The 27,744-nt window shown below is 41.3% G+C and overlaps 1 protein-coding gene across 1 annotated transcript in view; it reads right to left on the reverse strand.

Annotated features, from left to right (window-relative positions):
- Positions 1-27,744, reverse strand: part of LOC139450041 (carbonic anhydrase-related protein 10-like) — a 129,654-nt gene that overhangs the window by 30,455 nt on the left and 71,455 nt on the right. Inside the window, exons 2-3 of the mRNA XM_071231673.1 lie at positions 23,206-23,250; positions 2,164-2,300 (exon numbers count right to left, since the gene is read on the reverse strand). Of these exons, the coding sequence (XP_071087774.1) occupies positions 2,164-2,300; positions 23,206-23,250 (182 nt within the window). The remainder of the gene's footprint in view (positions 1-2,163; positions 2,301-23,205; positions 23,251-27,744) is intronic.

Raw genomic sequence — 27,744 nt, forward strand, 5'->3', positions numbered from 1 at the left:
TCTCTGACCCTGTACCTGAGAGATCTGTACAACTTTATGCGTCTCTCTGACCCTGCACTAGAGAGATCTGTACAACTTTATGCGTCTCTCCTACCCTGTACCTGAGAGATCTGTACAACTTTATGCGTCTCTCTGACCCTGCACTAGAGAGATCTGTACAACTTTATGCGTCTCTCTGACCCTGTACCTGAGAGATCTGTACAACTTTATGCGTCTCTCTGACCCTGCACTAGAGAGATCTGTACAACTTTATGCGTCTCTCTGACCCTGTACCTGAGAGATCTGTACAACTTTATGCGTCTCTCTGACCCTGCACTAGAGAGATCTGTACAACTTTATGCGTCTCTCTGACCCTGTACCTGAGAGATCTGTACAATTTTATGCGTCTCTCTGACCCTGCACTAGAGAGATCTGTACAACTTTATGCGTCTCTCCTACCCTGCACTAGAGAGATCTGTACAACTTTATGCGTCTCGCTGACCCTGCACTAGAGAGATCTGTACAACTTTATGCGTCTCTCCGACCCTGCACTAGAGAGGTCTGTACATCTTTATGCGTCTCTCCGACCCTGCACTAGAGAGATCTGTACAACTTTATGCGTCTCTCCGACCCTGCACTAGAGAGGTCTGTACAACTTTATGCGTCTCTCTGACCCTGCACTAGAGAGATCTGTACAACTTTATGCGTCTCGCTGATCCTGCACTAGAGAGATCTGTACAACTTTATGCGTCTCGCTTACCCTGCACTAGAGAGATATGTACAACTTTATGCGTCTCGCTGACCCTGCACTAGAGAGATATGTACAACTTTATGCGTCTCGCTGACCCTGCACTAGAGAGATCTGTACAACTTTATGCGTCTCGCTGACCCTGCACTAGAGAGATATGTACAACTTTATGCGTCTCGCTGACCCTGCACTAGAGAGATCTGTACACATGCATGTGTCACTCTGACACTGTGCCTCCGAGTTATGTTCAGCTATATATATCTCCTTGATCATGACCCTGTAGTTCACAGTTCTGTTAAATTGTATGTGTTTCTCTCATCACGGACAAGGGATTTCTGTGGAAGCGTATGTGTGTCACGGTGACAACGTACTTCAGTGTTCTGTTCAGCAATAGATAACTCCCTGACAAGTTCTGTTCAGGTGTCTGTCACTCTTGACAGTGCTTCAGAGTACTGAACAGCTATGTCTCTCTGATCCTGTACTGGAGAGGTCTCTACAATTAGATGTCTCTCTGACCCTGTACTTGAGAGTACTGAACAGCTATGTCTCTCTGATCCTGTACTGGAGAGGTCTCTACAATTAGATGTCTCTCTGACCCTGTACTTGAGAGTACTGAACAGCTATGTCTCTCTGATCCTGTACCGGAGAGGTCTCTACAATTAGATGTCTCTCTGACCCTGCACTTGAGAGTACTGAACAGCTATGTCTCTCTGATCCTGTACTGGAGAGGTCTCTACAATTAGATGTCTCTCTGACCCTGTACTTGAGAGCTTTGTACAATTATATGTCTCTCTGACCCTGTACTGGAGAGTTCTGTACAATTAAATGTCTCTCTGACCCTGTACTTGAGAGTTTTGTACAATTATATGTTCCTCTGACCCTGTACTGGAGAGTTATGTACGATTAAATGTCTCTCTGACCCTGTACTGGAGAGTTCTGTACAATTATATGTCTCTCTGACCCTGTACTGGAGAGTTCTGTTCAGCCATACATATCCCACTGGCTGTATTACAAACTTCTGATCAAATATAGCGATCCCCACCCAGTGCTGTTATCAAGATTTGGTTTCAAGAATCGCACGTGCGCTTATAACACCAGCTCAGTGTCTGTAGGAAATCAATTCGAATGCCGATAAAACATGATGAAATACAAGAAACACGCTTCAGGGTTTATTCTTCTTATATTAAACAAGGACTTTGCTAGGGAAGTTGTCTTAATTACATAAAGATGAAAACCATGCAGACTCGGCGTCTGATGCGGTGGCTGGAACAAAACTATATTGGAACGTATCTTGTATGCACAAAAGTACAGCAAATATCACAGCGTGTATAATTTTTGCGCTACTGCAGACCAAATTAATCTGAACGAAACTACGTGACTTGAGGTGGCATGCTTAATAAGACACGGGGAATCGTGCCGATGTTCTTATTACTTACCCGGTCTCCTTCTATGACTATTGGTCCGAGGCTGGGGTCAAACAGCAAGGTCTTCGGGTCAATGTTGATAGGAGATTGATTCCTGCCTTTATTACACAGAGTCCAGTCGATGTTCAGGAGTCCCCAGTACCCTGGACCTGGAACAGTATACGCGGTAGATAAGTGGGTGTGTGGAGGGTAAGTGATTGGATCGGTGGACTGGATGACTGGATGGTGGGCAAGGGGATGAATGGACTGGATGACTGTATGACTGGATGGTGGGCAAGGGGATGAATGGACCGGATGACTGGATGACATGATGACTGGGTGGTGGGCAAGGGCATGAATGGACTGGATGACTGGGTGGTGGGCAAGGGGATGAATGGACCGGATGACTGGATGCCTGGTTGATTGGATGGTGGGCAAGGGCATGAATGGACTGGATGACTGGATGGTGGTCAAGGGGATGAATGGACCGGATGACTGGATGCCTGGTTGATTGGATGGTGGGCAAGGGGATGGGTGGACTGGATGACTGGATGTCGGGCAAGGGGATGAATGAACTGGATGACTGGGTGGTGGGCAAGGGGATGAATGGACCGGATGACTGGATGACTGGGTGGTGGGCAAGGGGATGGCGGGACTAGGTGACTGGGTAGTGGGTGGTGGGCAAGGGGATGAATGGACCGGATGACTGGATGGTGGGCAAGGGGATGAATGGACCGGATGACTGGATGACATGATGACTGGGTGGTGGGTAAGGGCATGAATGGACTGGATGACTGGGTGGTGGGCAAGGGGATGGCTGGACTAGGTGACTGGGTAGTGGGTGGTGGGCGAGTGGGGGAGTGGGGGAGTGGCTAATTGTGTTGTGAGAGGTTCAGAGACCTGCTTAGTGCGTGGGTCATGATTGATTGGTTGTCAACTGGGTGGAAGGTAAATGAATGAACTGTGGAGTTAATAGCTGGGTGCGCGGTTTACTGGGGGATGAGCTGAAAAGCTGACTTGGTGATCGGGTGTTGGTCAGATACTGCATAAGGGGATGGGTGACAGAGATGGTGATGAATGATAGAAGTGGATAAGTCGACAAGTGGTTTAGAGATTGATAGTGTGAGTAACTAATGGCTGAATGGATAAGTCGTTCAAGTAGAGAGCACAAACACGTCGGCAACTCTATTAGTACACATGGTGGGAATCGAACACGGAAATTAGCTCTGACTAGCGAACGCTTTCACCACTTATAGTAATTGTTAAAACCCAGCGTTTTGAATGTTAAGATAACACCGGTGTCATCAATGGTATTGCAAAATACCGGAAGGCAGTAACTTTATTGAAAAGCTTGAGGTCATCAAAGTTATTTAATACAACGAGTGCCATTAACCTCATAGAAACCATGGAATATCCCCAATGTCATAGATACTATTGTAGCATGTGTATTATGTGGATTAATATTTATTTCTAGTTTCTATATCTTGAGAGCTCTATTTGATTGGCCCTTTGATTTTCAATAAACCTTTATTCAACAAACCAACTCTAACCCTGAGACAAAGGTACTAAATCCTACCCGTCATGCTTCAGATAATACTCTTGTATGATGCTGAATAGAGCTCATTATCTCGTATTGAACAATGCAATTTCACAGCGATGCTATCTGGAAAAATATACCCAAACCGCAGTTAACGCTGATAAAAAAACATTCCAGGAAAGCACCTTTCTAATGCACTGTTACAGAACGAACCAGTCCGGCTGGAGGGAAGTGTTTGGCTCGCAGAGATCTGGCCTTGTGGCCGACTGATTGTAAAGTGGCTAATTAGATTGCAATGATATATATTCCTCGCGCCTCTACAGACCTGCAAGTCGTTCAATATTGCGTTCTTTCTCTTCTCCCACGGTAGTGACTGTTTCCACGGGAAGGGCGTTAATAAAGACATCGACACGTAATATTGGCCATGCCAGGACTTGGACTCGCAATGTGGAGTTCCGGCAGAGGGGATCGCCATTATTGCTATAACTGTAATAGGGGTCAACTTCTTCACGTTGAAGATCATGTTCTTTATTTTCTTTTAAGATTGGCCGCATACGCATTCTTCGGAAATGATTACATGAATCGATAAACAACCTCTTAAAATTAAACCAATCTTTCGACATGAGAAAAAAGGTAGCTTCGGTTTTAATTCAAAGGTGGCAATGCGATATATGACACTAAACATTGATTTGTTGCCTGTTTACAATGCATAAGAAGTAATTCGTCTGTGCATCAATCTGTCAGAAAAGAATAAGGCTCCAAATACAAAAGACTTCCTTCCTTGGATTTTGTTCTTTGTTATCCTTAGCTTAGCTCTACGCAAATCGTGTGAGTGTAGGTTCTTCCGGTAGGGCAGGACATGCTTACCGTTTTCTCTGGAACACCTGGTGTCACTGATTTTCAGTGATCCATTTCAATTATTTTCACCGCTAATTTGCCTTTTACACCTTATGGAATCTGTTCAGGCAGATAATCGTGACTGGTTATTCTCTGACGTTGATGTTTAATGTTTTAGTGAGTGAGTGAGTGAGTGAGTGAGTTGGGTTTAACGTCGCTTTTAACAGTATTCCAGTTATATCACGGGCGTGTCAGCTTAATGTGGGAGGAAAGCCCGAAGTGATGCAAGTCTCAGACGTTTACCACTTCGGTGAAACCCAAGAGCACGGGTATGTTGCTGACAAACCTAGAAACATAATTGGGGCGAACCGGGATTCGAACCCACAATCATAGGTTTCTGGCGTGCCCAAGGGACGCAACTCTGCACAACGACTCGCGGCGCCTTAGACGACTTGGCCACCTGTGCCCCCGTTTAATGTTTTAAGGACAAAAGGTTGTCTTTAGTCAAAGGTGTGATCCTTTGCTAATGTTGAGTAGCATACTTTGGATATCATTCAGAATTAATTCCATAATTGTAGTAACTCTGCTATTTATTTCATTATTGATTCTTTATTGATTTCATAAATAAACGTTAATAGTGATTGCGTAGAGATTTGATATTTTTTCATAATATCTTTATTTGTGATTTCATGTGAAAGCGATTTCCCACAGGAACGCAACTAATAAGGTAACATAAAAATGACTTGACACAGAGACCTCAATAATAATGTCACATACATGACATGTTACTGAGGAATTTTGATAGCAGCAACGTCCTGCAAAAGTGATGCGACATGTGGAAAGTGGATTCCATACAATACTTGGCGGTGTATTCGCGCGTCAGTCATTCAAGTTCGTCAGTCTGAAAGTCGAATAACTAAAAGGTTTCATCGAATATACGCGTGTGGCGAATAAAGGTCTGATCGAAAGACATAGAATTGGATTTAACACGCTAATAGTATCTAAATAAAAGATTCTCACTCTGAAACACTTGGGTGAAACCGTGTCGTTGTTTCTCTACACTGACATTATCTAGCTAAGATGACGGAATCATTTAATGTAATACTGTTGATGCTACCAAAGGTTGTCCTTACAATTTAAAGCGTTCGCTCGTCACGCCGAAGACCCGGGTTCGATTCCCGACATGGGTACAATGTGTGAAGCCCATTTCTGGCGTCCCCCGCCGTGTTATTGCTGGAATATTGCTAAACGGCGTAAAACCATACTCACTCACTCACACTCACCTTACAAATTCTGACTTCATATAAATCATACCATGCCTGTTTGTGATACTGCTTGCATCTTTTTCTACTAAAAACAAATCAGTTTAGTCCACAATTTTTGAAATTGTCAAACACGTCCTAAAAAATCGTCATAAGCAAAGAACCGTTATCTTCATAAAAAGCGTTTCATTTATTTTCTGTTTAAAAAGTGAAATCTTTACTGTCAAATTACTGTCAAATTAAAAATGTTCCATGATTTAAAAGTTCGACTACTTTGGCATGTATTTTTAACGATGTTAAATAACGATGAAATATCTAAACTTATTCAAATCGATGTGTACTGTTGTCATACGAGCTAAACGTAACATCAGTAGTGATCAGAATCTTGAATCTTGGAAATATTTTAACGTATAAAAATGCAATTGACCTTTCAAATAAAATGCCAAAGGTTTGGCAAAGAGATAGAGTCGACTATCGTATTACTTGCCTTGGCATACTCCAGTGCCCTACCAGGCGCCTGTCACGTCATTATGCAATATACCAAGCATTGATGCAGTGGCTTGCATTGAGAAGAGCCTCTCATCTCATAATCACCCTAATCAACGCCGGTCTGCGTTCAAAGGCAGGGTAGAGAACGCCGCAAGGGGCAACTTAATAATTAAAAGGGGATACCTCCCTCAGCAGTCGGAATTAGTTTTTGTTATGGGACATGATGTTGCATATACTCAGGCTGACGCGGCCTGGAGACGGAGGGGTGTTGAAGACGTCCCCAGATAGACGGTGCGTGTTGGGAACGCCCCATAGGAGCGAAGTGGTAAAGAGTCGAGTCGCTCCCAGTACTTAATAAGTGGAAAGCCATTGAAGAAAAATTCATGCAGTCAGGATTCGTAAAGGTTTTGAATGTCAACAGCCACGGCTCAGCTGCAGGATTACTGACCTGTCACAATTACTGGGCGTTTTTATAGCTGCAAAAATGGATGTTTTCTCGATGTATTATGTCACCTTCCCTGTTGACGGTTGTGGTGAGAGTGATATATGCACTCAGTGGGAAGACCGTGTGTGCTTAGAACATAATGTCAGGTCTCTAGTGGTTGAGTGGGCAGAGGTATTGTCAGTAGAGTGCTAGGAAACCTTGAGGAGTGAGTTCGAACCACGTTGCACTTTGCCAAAAGGGGATTTAGTGTCCCTGTGGAACCGTTCAGAATATGGAGACTTTGGTATTGCAAGTGTGAAACGTGACGGTCGTCTCACAATGTTTGTATTTGCATTTGGTAACGAAGTATCCATCGTCAGTTTGTAAAAGTCAAAGGAGACGTTGTTGGTTCTAGCCATCGAATTCACATGAACTCAGTGTCATATAGGTAGACTTTGTTGGTTCTAGCCATCGAATTCACATGAACTCAGTGTCATATAAGTAGACTTTGTTGGTTCTAGCCATCGAATTCACATGAACTCAGTGTCATATAAGTAGACTTTGTTGGTTCTAGCCATCGAATTCAACATTAACTCAGTGTTATGAGTAGACGTTGTTGGTTCTAGCCATCAAATTCACATGAACTCAGTGTCATATAAGTAGACTTTGTTGGTTCTAGCCATCGAATTCACATGAACTCAGTGTCATATAGGTAGACTTTGTTGGTTCTAGCCATCGAATTCACATGAACTCAGTGTCATATAAGTAGACTTTGTTGGTTCTAGCCATCGAATTCACATGAACTCAGTGTCATATAAGTAGACTTTGTTGGTTCTAGCCATCGAATTCACATGAACTCAGTGTCATATAAGTAGACTTTGTTGGTTCTAGCCATCGAATTCAACATTAACTCAGTGTCATATAAGTAGACGTTGTTGGTTCTAGCCATCGAATTCAACATGAACTCAGTGTCATATAAGTAGACGTTGTTGGTTCTAGCCATCGAATTCAACATTAACTCAGTGTCATATAAGTAGACGTTGTTGGTTCTAGCCATCGAATTCAACATTAACTCAGTGTCATATAAGGAGACTTTGTTGGTTCTAGCCATCGAATTCAACATTAACTCAGTGTTATGAGTAGACGTTGTTGGTTCTAGCCATCGAATTCAACATTAACTCAGTGTTATGAGTAGACGTTGTTGGTTCTAGCCATCGAATTCAACATTGACTCAGTGTCATATAAGTAGACTTTGTTGGTTCTAGCCATCGAATTCAACATTAACTCAGTGTCATATAAGTAGACGTTGTTGGTTCTAGCCATCAAATTCACATGAACTCAGTGTCATATAAGTAGACTTTGTTGGTTCTAGCCATCGAATTCACATGAACTCAGTGTCATATAAGTAGACGTTGTTGGTTCTAGCCATCGAATTCAACATTAACTCAGTGTCATATAAGTAGACGTTGTTGGTTCTAGCCATCAAATTCACATGAACTCAATGTCATATAAGTAGACTCTGTTGGTTCTAGCCATCGAATTCATCATTAACTCAGTGTCATATAAGTAGACGTTGTTGGTTCTAGCCATCAAATTCACATGAACTCAGTGTCATATAAGTAGACTTTGTTGGTTCTAGCCATCGAATTCATCATTAACTCAGTGTCATATAAGTAGACGTTGTTGGTTCTAGCCATCAAATTCACATGAACTCAGTGTCATATAAGTAGACTTTGTTGGTTCTAGCCACCAAATTCACATGAACTCAGTGTCATATAAGTAGACGTTGTTGGTTCTAGCCATCAAATTCACATGAACTCAGTGTCATATAAGTAGACTTTGTTGGTTCTAGCCATCGAATTCACATGAACTCAGTGTCATATAAGTAGACGTTGTTGGTTCTAGCCATCGAATTCAACATTAACTCAGTGTCATATAAGTAGACGTTGTTGGTTCTAGCCATCAAAGTCACATGAACTCAATGTCATATAAGTAGACTTTGTTGGTTCTAGCCATCGAATTCATCATTAACTCAGTGTCATATAAGTAGACGTTGTTGGTTCTAGCCATCAAATTCACATGAACTCAGTGTCATATAAGTAGACTTTGTTGGTTCTAGCCACCAAATTCACATGAACTCAGTGTCATATAAGTAGACGTTGTTGGTTCTAGCCATCAAATTCACATGAACTCAGTGTCATATAAGTAGACTTTGTTGGTTCTAGCCATCGAATTCACATGAACTCAGTGTTACATAAGTAGACTTTGTTGGTTCTAGCCACCAAATTCACATGAACTCAGTGTTATATAAAGAAGAATGAAACAGGAAGATATGTTTTGAAAATAAAAGAAATATTTTCGCCAAATTCACTTGATTTGAAAATACGACGTTTACCGTCGGACCATTTACCAGAACCATATTCAACTTCTTTCCGACTAAAATATTTCATAATGATGAATTATGTCTTTGATAATAGTTTTTTAATGTAAAAGGTGAATTACCGTGCGGGGATCGAACTTGGCCAAATTTATGTGCGGTTGAGATTCACCGTCAACTGGTGATGTCCCTTTATTAGAGACGCCATAACAGCTGGTGAACACCTCTGTAGTAATTCTTTTAACTACATCCTTCCGATACTATTATTCCCTTGAGTAAGTGAGGAGTGGGTGGGTATAGTAGCCTAGTGGTTCAACCGTTCGCTCGTCATGCCGAAACCCCGAGTTCGCTCCCCACAAGGGTACACTGTATCCAACCAATTTCTGGTGTCCACCCCCGTGAAAATGCTGGAATATTGCTAAAAGCGGCGAAAATTCGTACTCACTCACTCGAGAATCGAACCCGGGTCTTCTGCGTGGCAAGCGGACGCTTAAACAGAAAGGCTTGCTCATCGCCCGATCTACACTTGCAGGGCTGGCAACATTGGTGCCACAAACTCAATTGGTTATTTTCGTGATATGTAGTTGCTTGTGGAAGGTTCCATCTTCTCGAGGCAAGGGCGTTATTTGACCATAGAAGTCCAATATCCACCCTTGCCGAACTAGGCTGGGTTTTCCGAGTTACATTTTGGCTGAACTAACGAGTCTATGCATTGGCCAATCAAAATCGCGTAACTAACTAGACATCGGTGTCGTAAACAACATGGATTTCAACGTGCAGATTTCGGTCGACTCCAGGACTTGCAAAGCAGGCGTACCGTCAACTGGGCGTCGACAGATATATTGGAAATAATTTCATGTTTTTGATAAAGGTGCTCAAGTGATTATTACAACATAGATCTTGCTTATCGATCAGATCGTTTTGCCTGGGTGCCGCCATATTGTTTGAAGCAAATGCAAGTGATATGAGAGATGGAATCTGATTGGTCAATAGAAGGTACCTAGAAGGGACATAGCTCGAAATAGCCACTGGTCGCGCTACGATCAAGCCCAGAAAATCCAGTCTAATTCGGCAAAGGTGGAAACTGGACTTTTACAGTCAGTTAACTCCCTTGCCTCAGAAAGATGGGAAGCATCAGGTGTGTCAAAGGTCCATGTTTGCTCACATCATGTAGATTTGAATGATTTGAGAAATAAGCAACTGTCATGACTATTATCAACACGTTTATGTTTTGGACCTAAAACGACTCTAGATGTATACGTATGGATGAAGTGTGTCGGGAAGGCTGATTGTAGAGGTTTTCAGGGAGGATATTTGTTTTAAGATTGTGTTTGACCCAAGCTGTTTTTGTAGTAGATACGACCGCCTCCGTGGCCTAGTGGTAGAGCGTCCGCCCGGAGAGGAAGGTCCGGGGTTTGATCCCCGGCCGCGTCATACCGAAAGACGTTAAACGGTACTTGTTGTTACCCTGTCTGGCGCTCGGCATTAAGGGGCTTAAACAAAGGGCTGGTCGGCTCGGAGTCAGTATACTGTGTCTGAGTGGTGTAGTCATGTTAAACTGCGGCTGCGTGTACTAGTCCGCAGCATCAATCCGGACTAGTACACGCAGCCACACACATACACACATGCATGCCCTATATAAGTGCAATAATCTTGGACGCGACGTTGAACCCAATTTCACCTCACATCTTAGTAGATACACATGGTAAACAATTCGCCTCGAGGTCTTGCACAAGGATGGATATTTCTTTCGCACATTTAGCCAGTTTTGTGTAATTTCGACATTTCTGAAGTATAAAAGTGACAAGTGTAAGAAATTAAAATGACTCGTTGTCGACCATAATTATGATAATTGTCATACCATTATTATAAAGTTTTCGTCCTTAAATATTTGACATTTCAAGTGGGCAAAACGTCCTCCTTGTCGCACAATGGCAATGTAATTACCCAAAATGTTTAAATTCAATACAAATGGCGCACACATCCTCGTCATCCCGCTACTCAAGATAAGTCGATATTTGATTGATAGTTAGAAACCCTTGGAGTTTCAAAGATACAATTGTCTATAAAACAAATAATTCGAGTAACTACCAGACTAATCAGCATCAATTGTTAATTTTCTGAGGGCCTTATGAGCCACTGACGTCGTGGCTTGGGGGAGAACAGGTTTGTATTCATCTGCAGCTGAACGCAGCGCATCCTATTTTCCGCCAAATCCCCTCATTCTCAGCGCTACTAGCTCAAAGCCAGTCATAAATTTCATTCAGTGATTTTAACTCCCAACCATGTTCACACGTTTGCCCCGACGGCATGAAACTGTCACTATCCACACCGGTCAATAATTGACAGCAGGGAAATATCGAGCATAAAAAGCACTGCATTAGAAAATATGACCTGCATCAATGTGTCCTCGGTTGGAACAATGGCCCTTCACGATCTCCGTCAAAGTGACAACTTTGGTGGACTCGTGTGTTCCAAATGCATTTTATTGAACAGCGCTATTGCTTTATTCAGTCAGGAGTGCAAGGAGCTGCTTTGACAGCGCTTTTTGTGGACGCTGCTTATTCTCCTACGTGTATTTTGGTACCTTTGAATTAGCAATCTGTCAACGGAAAAGACTATTAACCCGTGAAAATGGTCGGTTTTCTTTTAAAGATATTGAAATGTTGAGATTTACAATTCAAGATTAATATGGCAACGTTTGGTGATGAATTCAGCAGCTGGAGCCGGAAGTGTTACGCTAAGAGAGGATTGTGGGAGTACCGAGGTCACACAACAATGAAGTGCCCTTAAAAATCATCGAATTAATCTTATTCTTTTTGACACCTAAAAAAGTCAAACAAAAACGTTTTGAAATGCCAAGCACATGGAGGATGAATGTATACTTGCAGGAACGCAGTGAATAATTGATTTATGTTATTTTTATTTGTTTTATTTCGTTTTTTCTCTCACAGGAAAACGCTAAGTTCAGATTCCGGGTGCCACATCGATGCTATTGAATCTGTCATAGCGTGCACGTGTTTTATGCATACACATGTTGGTTTTTCGCTGCAGTAAATTCCATCTCATCTCCTTATCCAATCATTTACGATAGCTCAACCGTCGTATTGTAACTCAAACTTTGTTGATTTGAAGCCTTGATCTTGAAACGCAATTTCTGGTCTCCTTCAACGTCCTCGTCGCCTCATTTACCCTTCACAAACTGTTCAATGAGGTGCGCTGAGAATCTGATACCACCTGACAGGGAATATTCACCAACTTCAATACCAAACGAGCCAAAGGTATTATATTGGCATGTTCATGGTGTGTGTGATGGGTTGAAAACAGTTGCAGATGTGTGGTAGAGGCGGTTATCCTACCTCCCCACGATTTCTCCTTTTTTGGGGGCGGAGGATAAAATCTATCTGATGGAACACTTATGATGCATCTCAAAATGTTTATTTGAGAGACTGTTGCTGTATGCTGTAAATATTCGAGCCTAGATCAGATATTTGTTTGTTTGTTGTTTAACGCCGCACTCAGCAATATTCCACATATATGGCGTCGGTCTGTAAATAATCGAGTCTGGACCAGACAATCCAGTGATCGTCATCATGAGCATTGATCCACGCAATTGGGATACGATGACATGCACCAACCAAGTCAGCGAGCCTGGCCACCAGATCCCGTTAGTCGCCTCTTACGACAAGCATAGGGACATTTTACAGAATGCATGGGTTCTAGTCTGGATCTCCATGGGTCAGATCAGACAGATGACTTACTGAAGGCGTCAGTCAGTGAAAGAGTGGTTTTACCCCGCCTGCGCCCTTGCAGTCGGAATACCAGACTGCTAAATACATTTAGTATCACAGGTATCACATTGAAACAGACAATAACCATTGTTGAAGTAAGGTACACTGATGACGTAGGGACAAAAACATAAGCGTTGTCGTTGTCATAAGCGTTGTCGTTATGAAAGTAATAGTTTCATGATAACAGTAAGATCTTTGAAATTGGGAGTCTTATATTGTGAGCCTAGACTCGGCAAGGCTAGCAGATGTGGGATGTGATCTGCGCTAAAAAGGTGAATGTGTATGCAAAACCTAACCAACTTCAAAAGTCTAAACTGGAATGTAATGAAAAATTCAATCATGTGAAATTGTCTTGAAGATATTTGAACGAATCGTATTTTGTGTGCCAGAGACCATTAACGGTTGATCGCACGAATATACATAATTTTCGCCGGTATCATAATTAAGCACAAAATCATGTTGGCAAAACGAATAAGTAGGATATAGACTTATACACAGGGTCGTATTACAGAACATGCGTGAAAATCCGGAGTACAATCGGTCTTCGGCAACCTATGCTTGCTGTAAAAGGCGACTATGCTTATCGTATGTTTTCCCACTTAAACGATATCCCTCTTTAAATCACTGACTGACTGACTGACTGACTGACTGACTGACTGACTGAGTATGGTTTAACGCCGCTTTAGCAATATTCCAGCAATATCACGGCGGGGGACACAAGAAATGGGCTTCACAGATTCTACCCATGAGGGAATTGAACCCGGGTATTCGGTACGACGAGCGAACGCTTTAACCACTAGGCTACCGCCCCGCCCCTGAAGGCATGAGCAACGATACACCATGAGGCACGATGACGTGCATCATCTGATCATTTTACGACAAGCGGAGGTACATGGGACCCATTCTTACCCTGAATCCCCACACCCCATCATAATAACTGGGTGTGGGTGATATGGCACGGGGTGAGGGGAGGTTGTCAAAGGCCACGCAATTTGTAATGTCCCTTACAGGATTCGATAAATATGGGTCCGTTGGGTGTGCTGGAAACCTATGATCGTTGTTTCGAATCCCCATTCGCCCTTATAATCTTTCTAGGTTTGTTAACACAAAACTCGTGTTTTATAGCTTCCCTGAAGTGCTGTAAACTTCTGAGAGCTGTATCATTTTTCTCCCACATTAAGCTGTTCAAAGCAGTGACAAAAAACACTCACTCAGTCTTCGATGTACATATTGGCAACACGATTATTTGAGGATTATTTAAAGGATATTAAATGCAAAATATCTGTGATGTTCATTCGTGTATAACATTGACGTGCTCCCATAGTGTACACAGTGGCCTATTGCGCCTTAAGGATTCGTGGGTTCGTAACCTAACTCTCTTTATTACGATCCATGGTGTGCCATAACATTAGTCAATAACCATGCTGGTTGGTGTCATATGTGTGATTTTGATATTTTCTATTTTATCCGAGGCGCCGGCAAGTCAGAGGAGTATAATTATCAGAGAAATAAATTTTAACATATTTTTCGACAGATATGATTCTTGTTGTTTGTTTTTTGACGCCGCACTCAGCAATATTCCAGCTATATGACGGCGGCCATTAAATAATTAAGTCAATCCAGTGAGACATCATGAGCATCGATCGACGCCATTGGGATACGATGACATGCATCACCCAAGTCAGCGAGCCTGACCACCCGATCCCGTTAGTCACCTCTTACGACAGGTGAGGGCTGGGAATTCTAACCCAGATCTTCACAGGGGAAAGATGTGATACGATTAATATATGATATCCTGATCATTTGTGACAGTATGTGAGTGCATACATATATTTTCAATATCCTTGCTGAAAGGCCTAAAACTCTATTCTCAACAAATACAACAATTGATGACAGCACTTCATGTTCCCTTACAGTTGTGTAATACCATCTCGACTGAACCATACAGAGAAAATGACCTGTTCTCTCAACATATTGTTACATGTAGCCTACAACGAAAGCCCACGACCCTTCCATTCATTCGATAATGATATTTGGTCCTTTGATCTGCTGCAGAATAAAAGCAAAAACTCAACTGAAATCGAGCTTCAGACCATCATAAAATTCTGCCGCATTTGGTAAGGACCGTTTATCACGAGAATGTTTGCCGATAAACAGCAATACAGAGACACGAAAATCACGACAATGAACTCCCGACCAGTACATAACGTCATCATTACGAAAAAACAAGTTGTTAAATAGAAAAGCGATGTTTTCAACTAAGTTCTGATGCTTTGTTTGAAGGTCTCGTTGTAACACATCATTTCTCGCTGTACTCTCGGTGTTGTAGACACTTGTTTAACTCCATCAACCGAGGACGCTTCATTGCACCATGTTCAATGGAGCGTCAGAATCTATCAGATCTCTGTGTGAGTGTGTCAATCACAAACGGCATTATCGATAACCTCCCCTATGTGAAACAGGCCTTGCTCACGCGAGAAAAGTCGCGGCACGGATATTGCGACGGTTTGCGTATGTTCTCGATGCAATTCAATCTACGGGATTACTTTTCGATAAAATTAATCGATCAGATACATGCATGTCAATCATCTCCCACAATGGGCTTATTGTCATAGTGTCAATATACAAAAGTAGACAAAATTGAAGGAGTTTGTCTCACCATTAAGCAGCGTTACGTCAAAACATGCCATCAACTGATTCATATCGACTGCAAGCTGTATTCGAACGTTTCTCAACAACATTGCGGACAAAATGGCCATTTGAACAATTTTGCGACATTCGTGACTTTGCTGGAGTCAAGAAACTACTATATGAGACTACCGTGCAGTGTAAACATCACATATTAAACTGATATTCTGAGTTTGAACCTCCATTCATACATTGTGCTTTTTAGATGTGATATCCTGACGACTAGTCTGATCTGTAAGGTCCGAGGGCTGGTAAATAGTCCTTCTATTCGTTAAATGTTCCTTATCCCATTCTTGATGACTTGAAATATGGTTGAAAACGCCTGAACAAATCACCGAATCCACTAGTTCGCACCTGTTACAGATAGAATAGATATACCTTCTGTGTCTACTGCTTGCATGGTGGTAGTCTCCTGGCTATTGTGTTGATTGCATTCATAAGTAATTGAATATACTCAATCTACATGATATATACAATAGTTCTGGCATTGCCCTGAACACAATACTAAATGTTGAAACGATGTTACAAAGAGCAAATCAATTTATAGTGACCCCTTGGGTGTCGGTTCACCCGCAAGGACGATACCTCTGATAATCTGTAATAAAATACAGGACCAATCCCACGTTTACATAATACTGGACTGATTTATTTATGCTGAGTAGGTCTTTATGGATTTTTTCATTGTCACGACATGTATCGCTGCCTTTGACAGAATATGTAAAATACTTATAAACATTTCTGCCTATCACATTATCTGTGTGATGTTACATATTTTACTGTTTCAGCAACTGCCAACATGTTTTACAAGGCAGCACAGTTTGAAGTCAGCTTATTGTATGCCTAATGCATTGATTATACACTTTGTAGATTAGAGCCACACAGTGTTATATGACAGTGTATTTTGATGTTTGACAATGATTGTAATTGTTTCTGTTGAGATTCGGTAGACGCTCATTGCATTGTGTTTGGACAGTGATAAGTCGTCAGGAAGTTACTATATTTAGATGCTAGAGTCGTGTGTAAACTTCCGGTTTGGTATACCGCGGACGGTGATAGTATGTTATAGAAACATATGGAAAGTTCTGTAATGTTCTAGTGCTGCTAGATTGGTGAGGGCATGGTTAAAAAACTTTCAGTTGCTTGTTAGGCTGTAGGAGGAGCGTGTTACATATATCTCACATTTCGCCTCTCACACTTTTCATTGCTTCGAAACCAGCTTGCATGTGAGAATCACTCATCATCCCTGATTCTCCTCTGAGTTCATCTTGGAAGCTTGTCCTATGTCGATGCTGGGTGAATACATGTCATTATCACTGACTTCTACTATCACCACTGTTTTTTTTATTTGTCACTGACCACTGCCACCATACTTTTTAATGCCATTGAATATTGTACTGCCAGTCTATTTTGTACTGCCATTGTAATTGCTGTGCAGTAATTTGTATTGATTTGTAAACCTAGTTATTTTTTGTAATACAATTGTCGATTGTATACCGCTTGTTAGTTGTTTATTTGTTGACACTAGGTTCTTTTACATACAGACTTCTGGGTTAACATAGTGTTTCAATTTGGGAATCTACAGGTAACAATAGAAACACTTTCAACAACTAATCAGAGGGTGATGATTCCCCTTGATTTTGAGTGTTATGTGACAGTCACGTGAACGAAACTCGTTCCAAAATGGATTCCTTCTTTGTACCCTATTTATAATGTTTTCATGGAAATGATGACGGGTTAGTAGATTCGGAAAAATAAATTAATAATAATAATAATAATAATAATAATAATAATAAATAAATCAATAAATCAATAAATACTCCATACTTGCAGTAGTGACTTAATATCTATTGTCCTACTGTCACAAAACTTCCGTATCAAACATTAATCGTCGCGTAAGGCTATAATCCTCTGCTTTTAAAACATATTACCAGTCACAAAATTCTATGTATGGCGTTATGAATGCATTGAATTTCCACTACTTGTTCACGGGATGCAGAAACTGTTTTGTTATGTCTATCGACTTTTGTAATTTATAAGCAGCTATCTCTCGTTGACAGTACGTATGATGTTACGTTCGTCAGGGTGAAATATGACCGAGGTCATTAATAGTATACTCACTAATTTCCAATACAATTTTTCAAGTATTTTTTTTTCTTTTGTGTCGTTGCAAATTTCAGAGATTCGTTGTCACAAGATCAAAGATCTAGCAGCCTAGTTTACCTTGACACCTCGCCACGGAACCGAACGATTGCATATATTCAGGGGATGTAACTCGAGACTCGTGAAAACAGAAATGTGTTTTCAAAGAAAACAAGTCCCATCCAGCTTAATGGTGTTTGACTGGACATTTATACGGAGTGTAACCTTTTCTCAATGCTGCCACATACATAGCCAGTGCTCTGTTTGCCTACTTATCAAGCCGTTCGCAGTTTGCATGTGGTAATTATACTAACTGGCAAATATAATACGATCAATATGGTTGATTCTTTGATTAGATGTTTACAATGTACCGACAGTGCGTCCACATCGCACCTGTGATAAGCGAATGTACCAGGCATTGAAGGGTCAACACACCTATGCTAAACCATTTCTTCCGGATACCATTAATCTGTGGAACGTTCAACCCAATGAAGTTACTAATTCTTGCTCATTAAAATAATTCAAATCCTTAATTAATCGTTCTGATACAAATATTAATAATTTTGACCTAAAATACGGTCATAGATCATGGCAAATTGTCCACTGTCGCCTTAGGCTCGGCTGCAGTGACCTAAACGCTGATAAGTTTAGACGACATGTATCTGACATATCAGACTGCACTTGTGGGTATCACTTCGAAGACGCAATTCACTTTTTCTATACCTGTAAAAAATACCATAATATCAGAAACACTATGTACTTCTACACACATGGGTATGATTTAAAAACGGTATTACATGGCAATAGTTCAGTAAGCAGTTCTACAAACATGACTATTCTTAAATCAGTTCACGATTTCATTGTCAATAGCAAAAGATTCGAGTAGACTAATTTTATGCATGTAGTAATGGAAAACTGCTATATCTTATTTCACAGACACCACTTGTATTGGCTTCATATATTTCATTTGTGCATTTAGTATATTTATGTTTAGCACTATTTTACATATAATCTGATATTTAACCAGCTGTTGTAAAGTTATTACCTGGAGAGGTATTTACATAAGCAAGTTTTGCTTGTTTACCGATCCAGATTTCTTTTGAAATAAAAATATGTTAAAACCGAATACCGTCGTATAATCTGTGTGTATATTTCCCCGGGAGGGTGTGTGTCCATCCCATGATCAACTACCTTTGGAAGTGTGGGACCAGGGATCTGAGATCGGGGACCAGAAACCAGAAATCGGGGACCAGAAACTGGGGAACTAGGGACCTGAGATCAGAGATTGGGGACCAGGGATCAGAACCAGATACTGGAGATCAGGGACCGGGGATTGGGGACCAGGGATCAGAACCAGATACTGGAGATCAGGGACCAGGGATTGGGGACCAGGGATCAGAACCAGATACTGGAGATCAGGGACCAGGGATTGGGGACCAGGGATCAGAACCAGATACTGGAGATCAGGGACCGGGGATTGGGGACCAGGGATCAGAACCAGATACTGGAGATCAGGGACCAGGGATTGGGGACCAGGGATCAGAACCAGATACTGGAGATCAGAGACCAGAGATTGGGGACCAGGGATAAGAACCAGATACTGGAGATCAGGGACCAGAAGCTGGGAATCAGAGACCACAACCAAATAGGTGTGGTACTAGTAGCAGTAGTAGTAGTCAAAGTAGTAGCAGTAGCAGTAGCAGTAGTCATAGTAGTAGCAGTAGCAGTAGTAATAAGTGTAGTAGTCGTAGCAGCAGCAGCAGTATCAGAAGTAGTGGTAGTAGTGGTAGTAGTAGTAGCAGTAGTAGTTATTATAATAGTAGCGAGTGAGTGAGTGATTGAGTACGGTTTTACGCCGCTTTTAGAAATATTCCCGCAATATTCCAGCGGTGGACACCAGAAATGGGCTTCACACATTGTACCCATGTCGGGAATCGAACCGGGTTCTTCGACGTGACGAGCGAACGCTTTAACCACTAGGCTACCCGATCGCCCCAATAATAATAATAAAAAAAATAATAGTAGTAGTAGTAGTAGTAGAAGTAGTAGTAGTAGTAGTAGTAGTAGTAGTAGCAGTAGAAGAAGAAGCAGTAGTACAATAATGGTGGCTTATCTGATACACTCTCGATCTTGCCGCTGAATGACGTGATGACGTCATTTTCTATTTCACATTTGACGTTGATGAACTAAGCTCAGGGATATAGCTAGACGAATTCATTCTTCTTCTAAAAATGAACAGCCATCAAAGACCTCTGGTATAAGAAATTCTGAAAATATTTCAGAAATTTATATTACATCTAATTACCAGTCACTGTGAGAAGTAAACCAATCTGTCGCCCGTGTTCGGATTGCAATAGTTGAACAGTATCTTGTCCCCCAAACACAGGAATCTACATTTTTTCTACACCTCATATCATGTTCGTAATAAGTTCTACTGATGGTGTTTCATGACTTCTCTTTGTTTACTTAATCCTGAGCCCAGTCGTTATTCAGTACTTGGTAATTGGTCTCCCATCGCGTCCAGTTAAGTCTCAATGCACTGATGTACTCCATTATTATTCTGCTGTATACTATTACGAGGATCTCCTTTCATATGAGATTAAATAGCGGCTTAACGCCATCAAATCCCATCTGAGGTAAGTTACAAATTGAAAACTGATACATATTTCATGTATCTAGTAACGACTCATAAGTCTAGATTATTACTCCCTGGAGTCCTATAAGTTGACTTACATATGTCATATTGGTATTATTCGGTGCTTGTAACGATACATCGACTGTTGATCCGAACGGATTGACATTTGAATTAATGACAAACGGCTAGACGTCACATTTTACTGCTTTTTTAGGAAGGGAATGTGATATTGATGAAAACGAGTATCAACTTTACTGTAGGGTGTTCTAAAAACCAGATAGATCAATGGTGCTGCTACCATTGCACAAAGGATTTAAGTCTTGAGAATTTAGTCTTTAAAGTCTTATTATGTTATGTTCCTATCTACGCCCTATCAAATTCACAATCGGTTAAAATATGTACCCTAATGATTGTGTGGCTATGCGTGTGTGGCTGTAGGTTTGGGTGTGAGTGAGGGTTGGGATGTGTGTGTGGGTGTGCGTGTGTGTGTCTATGTAGTTGTGGGTGAAGGTGTGGCTGTGCGTGTGTGGGTGTATGTGAGGGTGTGGGTGTGGGTGTGGGTGTGGATGTGGGTGAGGGTGTGGCTGTGTGTGTGCGTGTGTGGGTGTATGTGTGGGTGTGGGTGTGGGTGTATGTGAGGGTGTGGGTGTGGGTGTGGGTGTGGGTGTATGTGAGGGTGTGGGTGTGGATGTGGGTGTGGGTGTGGGTGTGTGTCCATGTAGCTGGGGTGAAGGTGTGGCTGTGCGTGTGTGCATGTGGGTGTGGCTGTGTGGGTGTGGGTGTGGGTGTTGGTGTGGCTGTGGCTGTGGCTGTGAGTGCGGGTGCGGGTGCAGGGTCTTTGGTGTGTGAGGGAAATAAGGAATAGACTAATTATGATTTCCTCAGATTATTATGATATTTACAATACGAAACACATGGGGGGAGTGAACTCATATCTTGGCATTCCTAAAATAATCAGTGACTTTGACGTTATTTCCACGTTTAGTTTTTTTAAATGTCTGTGAACCTGGGAACAAAATAATCATCCCTGATATCATCACCAGTGGATCAGAAGGATGTCAAGCCGTCTACGGTTGTGTATTGGATAACGAATGATGACAAGAATGAGATGACAAGAGGGATGACTTCAACTTTCCAATAGTCACCTTTCCCTTCATGTCGAGCAATATTCCAGCAGCTCCTGCCTTTGGTGTCTACATTTCACACCCACTGAGATACAATCAAGCATCAAGTTGAGGTTCAAAGAGCGTTATGCGATTCAAATGTTGTTTGATTAGGGTACACGTTCAAGCTTACAAGACGTTTTGTGGTAGACATGTCGAGGGCATTTCCAAATATCCGATCTATTCTCTGTTTTGATTTGAGACAGACGTTCCTGTGTGAACATTTGACTTGCCTTTGCATGTGTTTGTGACGGGTGCCACTGGTGGGTCAGGATACGCTCACCTTTAACACTTGTTATCATCATTACTTGACAGTGATTCAAAAACATCGTACAATGGAATCTGCTTTTAGCAGAGATTCTAAAGAGCTTTTTGTCGGGTTTGTTCTAGAATAATATGCAATCAGCTGTAGTCGTATATCTACCATTAGGCTTTATATCAAAACTCAGGCATCTATAATCTGGAAATTATTACATATTATCCATTAGTAATTGTATGAGTGTTATCACCCTTGCGGTAATTACACGTGTATCAGGGTGGTGATTATCGCATGGAGACTGATTGGTTGGCACCAGAAATGTAATACGTTGCACCTGGGACCACTAGTATAATGATAATTGCAAGTTTTCACGATAAGGCATATTTAGCCAAAGAACCCAGTTCTTGTGTGACTGGCATTTGTTTTGTGGTGAATGTGAACAATCTGGCGTGGTACTTGTATGACAGATATTTCTTGCAATTTGTCCAAGAATTTTAACTTAAGCTTCATACATATCGATGATCTGATATTATTCAATAAATATCAAATAGCCATTTCCCTTCCACTGATCCACCCACCTGAACTAGAAATAAAGGAGACCAGTGATACTGCCTCACTTGTTTCATATTCAGATCTATACATAAAGATTCCGAGTAACAAAACACTCTCCACAAGACTGTATAAAAGAGCGATGACTTCAACATTCCAATAGTCAACTTCCCTTCATTTCGAGCAATATTCAAGCAGCTCCAGCCTATGGTGTTTACATTTCACAACTTTTGAGATACAAACGGGCATGCTCTTTCTACCAGGATTTCAAAGAGTGTCATCGCCCCTTGCTCGGAAGATGTTTGAGGAAGGTTATAACATGTAATGCTTCAGTGAAGCTTTCAAAAAGTGTCACGGTAAATATGTTCCTCTGGAGGACATTCCCAAATTTGATGCATCAAAGACTAAATTGTTTGATCAGGGTAAAGCCTTCAAAACGTTTTATGATAGACACTTTGATGACATTTCCAAATTTGACAGTGCCTAAAATGATGTCCGATGCAATTCCCTATTTTGACTTGTAGCATATGTTCCCGTGTTTTTTCAGGTGAACAATTGACTTGCCTTTGCATGTGTTTGTGACGGATGCAACCTGTATGGCCTTTTCGCGAACTCCTGGTATCATCAAAATTTGGTAGTCATTCATAAACACATGCTATAGTCGGAATCGTACAATCTATTTTCTAATGAATATGGTAAGCGTTTTGTCGCTTTTATTTCTTGTTGTAAATGTAGACTCTAGGTACTCGTCCGGCTGGCATTTGTTTTGTGGCTAATACACGTGTGAAAAATGTGGCATCGTACGTATTTGGCTGGCATTTCTAGTTGAAATGCAAGTATGCAAGTGGCTACTTGTACACCTGACATTTTGTGTATGGTATATACACGTGCAAACATTTGAGTACGGTAATGGAGTGTCTCTTACCGGATATGCCCTCATATGACCACCAGTCCTCCCATATAGATGTATCTGTGGAGAGAAAAAACAACAGTTATTCAATGCGTATGGACAGTCCACCTCGCCGTTGAGAAGAGCTATCTACAAATTAACAGGTAGTACCATGTTACCACTCAGATCTGTTGTACACTAATGTCCATGCTTAAATAACACGTACATGAGCTGCTGGCATAATCCCTAACTGATGGGGATTCATAAACAAACGGGGGCGCATGGCCCAGTCTAATGGTTGCGCCCCTTCTGCATGCCAGAAACGTACGATTGTGGGTTCGAATCCCGGTTCGCCCCAAATGTGTTTCTAGGTTTGTCAGCACCATACCCGTACTCGTTGGTTTCACCGAAGTGGTAAACGTCTGAGACCTGCATCACTTGGGGCTTTCCTCCCACATGAAGCTGACACGCCGCGATATAATTGGAATGCTGTTAAAAGCGGCGTTAAACCCAACTCACTCACTCACTCACTCACTTAAATAACACGTACATGAACTGCTGGTTTTATCACTAACTGATGGGGATTCATAAACACACGGGGGCACTGATGGACCAGTCTAAGGGTTGCGCCCCTTCTGCATTCCAGAAATGTATGATTGTGGGTTCGAATCCCGGTTCGCCCCGAATGTGTTTCTAGGTTTGTCAGCACCATACCCGTACTCGTTGGTTTCACCAAAGTGGTAAACGTCTGAGACCTGAATCACTTCGGGATTTTTCTCCTACATCAAGGTGACACGCCCTGATATAACTGGGATACTGTTAAAAGCGGCGTTTAACCTAACTTACTCACTCATAAACACTCCCAACTCACTCACTCATAAACACATGGTAGGAATCGTACAATGGACCAGCCGTTGACAATATTCCTGGTTTATATCGTGAGATGGTCATATTTCAAATAATGTCACTTTCAATATATGATTAAGAAATGTCCATATATTTCTTATATTTGGTCTTACAATCCAATTCTCTCACTGGGGCGTTTATGTGAGTGTGTGAGTGAGTTAGAAAATATGGATACTGTGAACAAATGGATATGATATATCTGTGTGATGAGTGAGTTAGTGAGCTGGGTTGGGTTAAACAGTATGTTAGTTTTATAACAGCGTGGCAGTTAATGTCTATAGCAAAATGCCGCACCTGTGTCAGCCGGGCCATTTTAAAGGTAGGTTTGATAACACAGTTTAATAATGTGTTAGGTTTAACTGTTTAACACACAAATGGCGACCAGTACATTTAAATCAGGTCGTTAATGGATTAATACATAAAAATATATGAACCAAACTCTTTACAATGAAACTATAAATTCCTACCGATAAACTATTGCTAACACATCAATCTAAGAGAATAACCAGTCTCGATTATCCAACGAAACAGATTCGATTCAGCCTAATAGGCAAACTGGCGGTGAAAATCATATGAATGGACCACTGAAAAATCAGTGATGGCACCAGGCGTCCTGCCTTACAGGCATTCTGGGGGCACCGGTGGCCCAGTCGTCTAAGGCGCCGCGATTTGCTGTGCAGAGTTGCGTCCCTTGGGCACGCCAGAAACAAATGATTGTGGGTTCGAATCCCGGTTCGCCCCGAATATGTTTCTAGGTTTGTCAGTACCATACCCGTGCTCGTGGGTTTCACCGAATTGTTAAACGTCTGAGACCTGCATCACTTCGGGATTTCCTCCCACATTAAGCTGACACGCCGTGATAAACTGGAAAACTGTTAAAAGCGGCGTTAAACCAAACTCACTCACTCACTCACTCACTCGTTAACTCACTCATTAACTCACTCACTCACTCACTACAGGCATTCTGGTGTTAAAAGACTCGTACTCTTTGATTTATCAATGCAGGAAAGGGACATTTCTATATGAGGAATAGTTTTCCCAACTCAAGTTGATAAACGTGATTCTTCCACTTTCTTAACACTTCTTTACAGTCTTGCACGCACGGGAGTTCCTGGAATTTGGAGGATGATAAATCCGTCATCCTGGAAGCTGAGCGTTCCAAAATGATAAATGTCATTGGAATGGACACTGTATGGATGTTCTCCTTGCAGAGTTATTTAAGCAGTCTACTTATATTGATAAGGAGGTTCGTACAATATATCACGTGTTTTCTGACGGGAGACGGTACAGGATAATGATTACATATTTTACAACCCCTATACCTAGGTGGTGTTTAACAAGAGCGACCTTTAAAAAAGCACGTTTGAGTCAAATGATGGATAGTGTTAAGTGGCACGTGTTTTTTTAGATAATATGCAGGCAGGATGTTGCGTAAGAAGTAGCCAATTTATACTTGTAATTAACGATAGATAATTTCAGTAGGTTCCGACATTTTTGGAATAAATGTCGTTTACAGTTTGGTTTATATATAACAGTGTGAAGGTTACCCTGGAAAATGACGTGGATGCTTACATGTATCGCTGTGGTAGTACTGGTCGGACCATCATGTTTGACACAGCATACATGTATTTATCGTTACCAAACGGGCCTTTACATAACGTGGCTATATTGTACAGTAAACTACGGTTATATCGAACTCAAAGGGACTACTAATTTTAGTTCGTTATAACCGTAGTTCGTTATAAGCATATATACAATATAACTACAGCAAATAGTCGGGACCAAAAAAGTAAGTTCGTTATATCCGTCAGTTCGTTATAAACGGGTTCGTTATAACCGTAGTTTACTGTATGTGGTAACCAACCTTGTCTTTCCGCTACATGGCCATATCGCATTTTTTATGACACCTTGGACGAAAAAATATCATGTTTTGTTTTGTGACCAATTGGTTCCAAATAGAATTCAACTTGGCTGTATCGTTTGTGTATGAACAACCAGGGCTACGATATACATGTCTATATCGTATCTCTGTATTCAACAAGGACCGGTTCCACACCCTGTTGGCGCCAAACTGGGTAGTTAAACATTGGCTTTCGACAGAGCGGGGCTAAAAATGTTTATATTACCCAACCAGCTCTTGATGTTTAAAGATTGTATGTTATTTCTGTAACCAACCAGGTCTACATATGACATGCCTATATCGTATCTCTATGTAACCAACAAGGGCCGGTTCCACACATTTTGAAGAGATCCTGGCGCTGACTTGGATACGTGGACACTTTAACATTGACGACAGTGGTAGAGATAAACTTATATTATTTAACCAACCAACCGTTCATCTTTCAAGGATGTGTGTTATTTCTGTTTCCAACCAGGTGTATATGTTTCACGGCTTTATAACATATTATTACGGTATAAATTGAGACAGTCGGTATACAGTTTTTAGGAATAGCCGAGCTGATATAGTATGGCGATACTATATTTACTGTAACCAATCCTGCTAGAAGGAAATGTAAGGTTCGGTAACTAGCGTCCGACTAGGGTCTGCGCACGGCCGTGTGACAAGTCGGGTATAATGCGATTACTAATCTATATTTAACGCCTAGCATTACTGGACCTCTCTGTCCCCACGGCTATTGATCATGCCAGGATCGCCATCGCCGATAGGTGGCGCCCAAGGTCATCCTTATTACTGTCAGCGCCCCCTGGTGTCACTTTGTGAAGTATTAATAGCACCGGATCACTGAGGTGTAGAAATGAGTATCTCGTTCGCCAGTAAGCGGGATGAAATGTGTCACCTTCTAATGCAGGGTGCCATTTGGAATTATCAATTAATTGCCGGTCTGGTTATTAATAACCCGTTTACTGAAGCAATTACGATGTTGAATGACAACAACCTAAGAATCATAAAGCTCCACCCCTCAACCCCAACCACCCTCACAGACGGAAGTACGCTTTTGCACGCGACCTTCAAATTTAATACCATGCAAGTTTCAAAGCATTAGTACCTAATAAAATGATAAAATGTAATTTTGACGTCATGACATCTAAATATTTGCATTCCTGTTTGTTACTTTCTTTGTATCTACATTAAGGCTTTATAAATATATCACTTGTGGTAGATACCTCGGCCAAAAAATGACTACCTTTATGACATTCTTTAATCTTTTATGAACCTTGATATAGATTACGTATTAAAATGTTTTATATGACATGAAATACATGTCTTTCACTATGAGTGGCGCCATAATGGCTTCGTGTTTGTTTCAGCTTTAATGTGTTTAGTAAACGACGTTAACAAATATATAGAGTCGAATGTAATTCAATGTCTAAATTAATAGAAACCGTGGTAATATATATAGACTTATCCGTTTTTTTATCATTAAGCTAATAAGATCATTATGCTAATAAGGCTTCTGCAGGCATAAAGTTTCAAAACGTGAGACGAAATATCGACTAGGTGAATTTCGTACCAGCGAAGTATCACAGTCATCAAAACAATTTCTGGATCAACTTTGGTTCAACATTCGATTGGTTCGATTTCTATGTGGAAAACTAGATACGAAACGAGTCCTCTATGGGGGACCATTACTTTTCTTGGCATCAATGGCTCGAAGTAATAAGATTGATGCTATAAGGTTGTATATAGTGGTCTTTTCACGCCTAACG

This window comes from Haliotis cracherodii, unplaced genomic scaffold (genome assembly GCF_022045235.1).
Source record: "Haliotis cracherodii isolate W230 unplaced genomic scaffold, xgHalCrac1.p SCAF_8, whole genome shotgun sequence".
NCBI lineage: Eukaryota > Metazoa > Mollusca > Gastropoda > Lepetellida > Haliotidae > Haliotis > Haliotis cracherodii.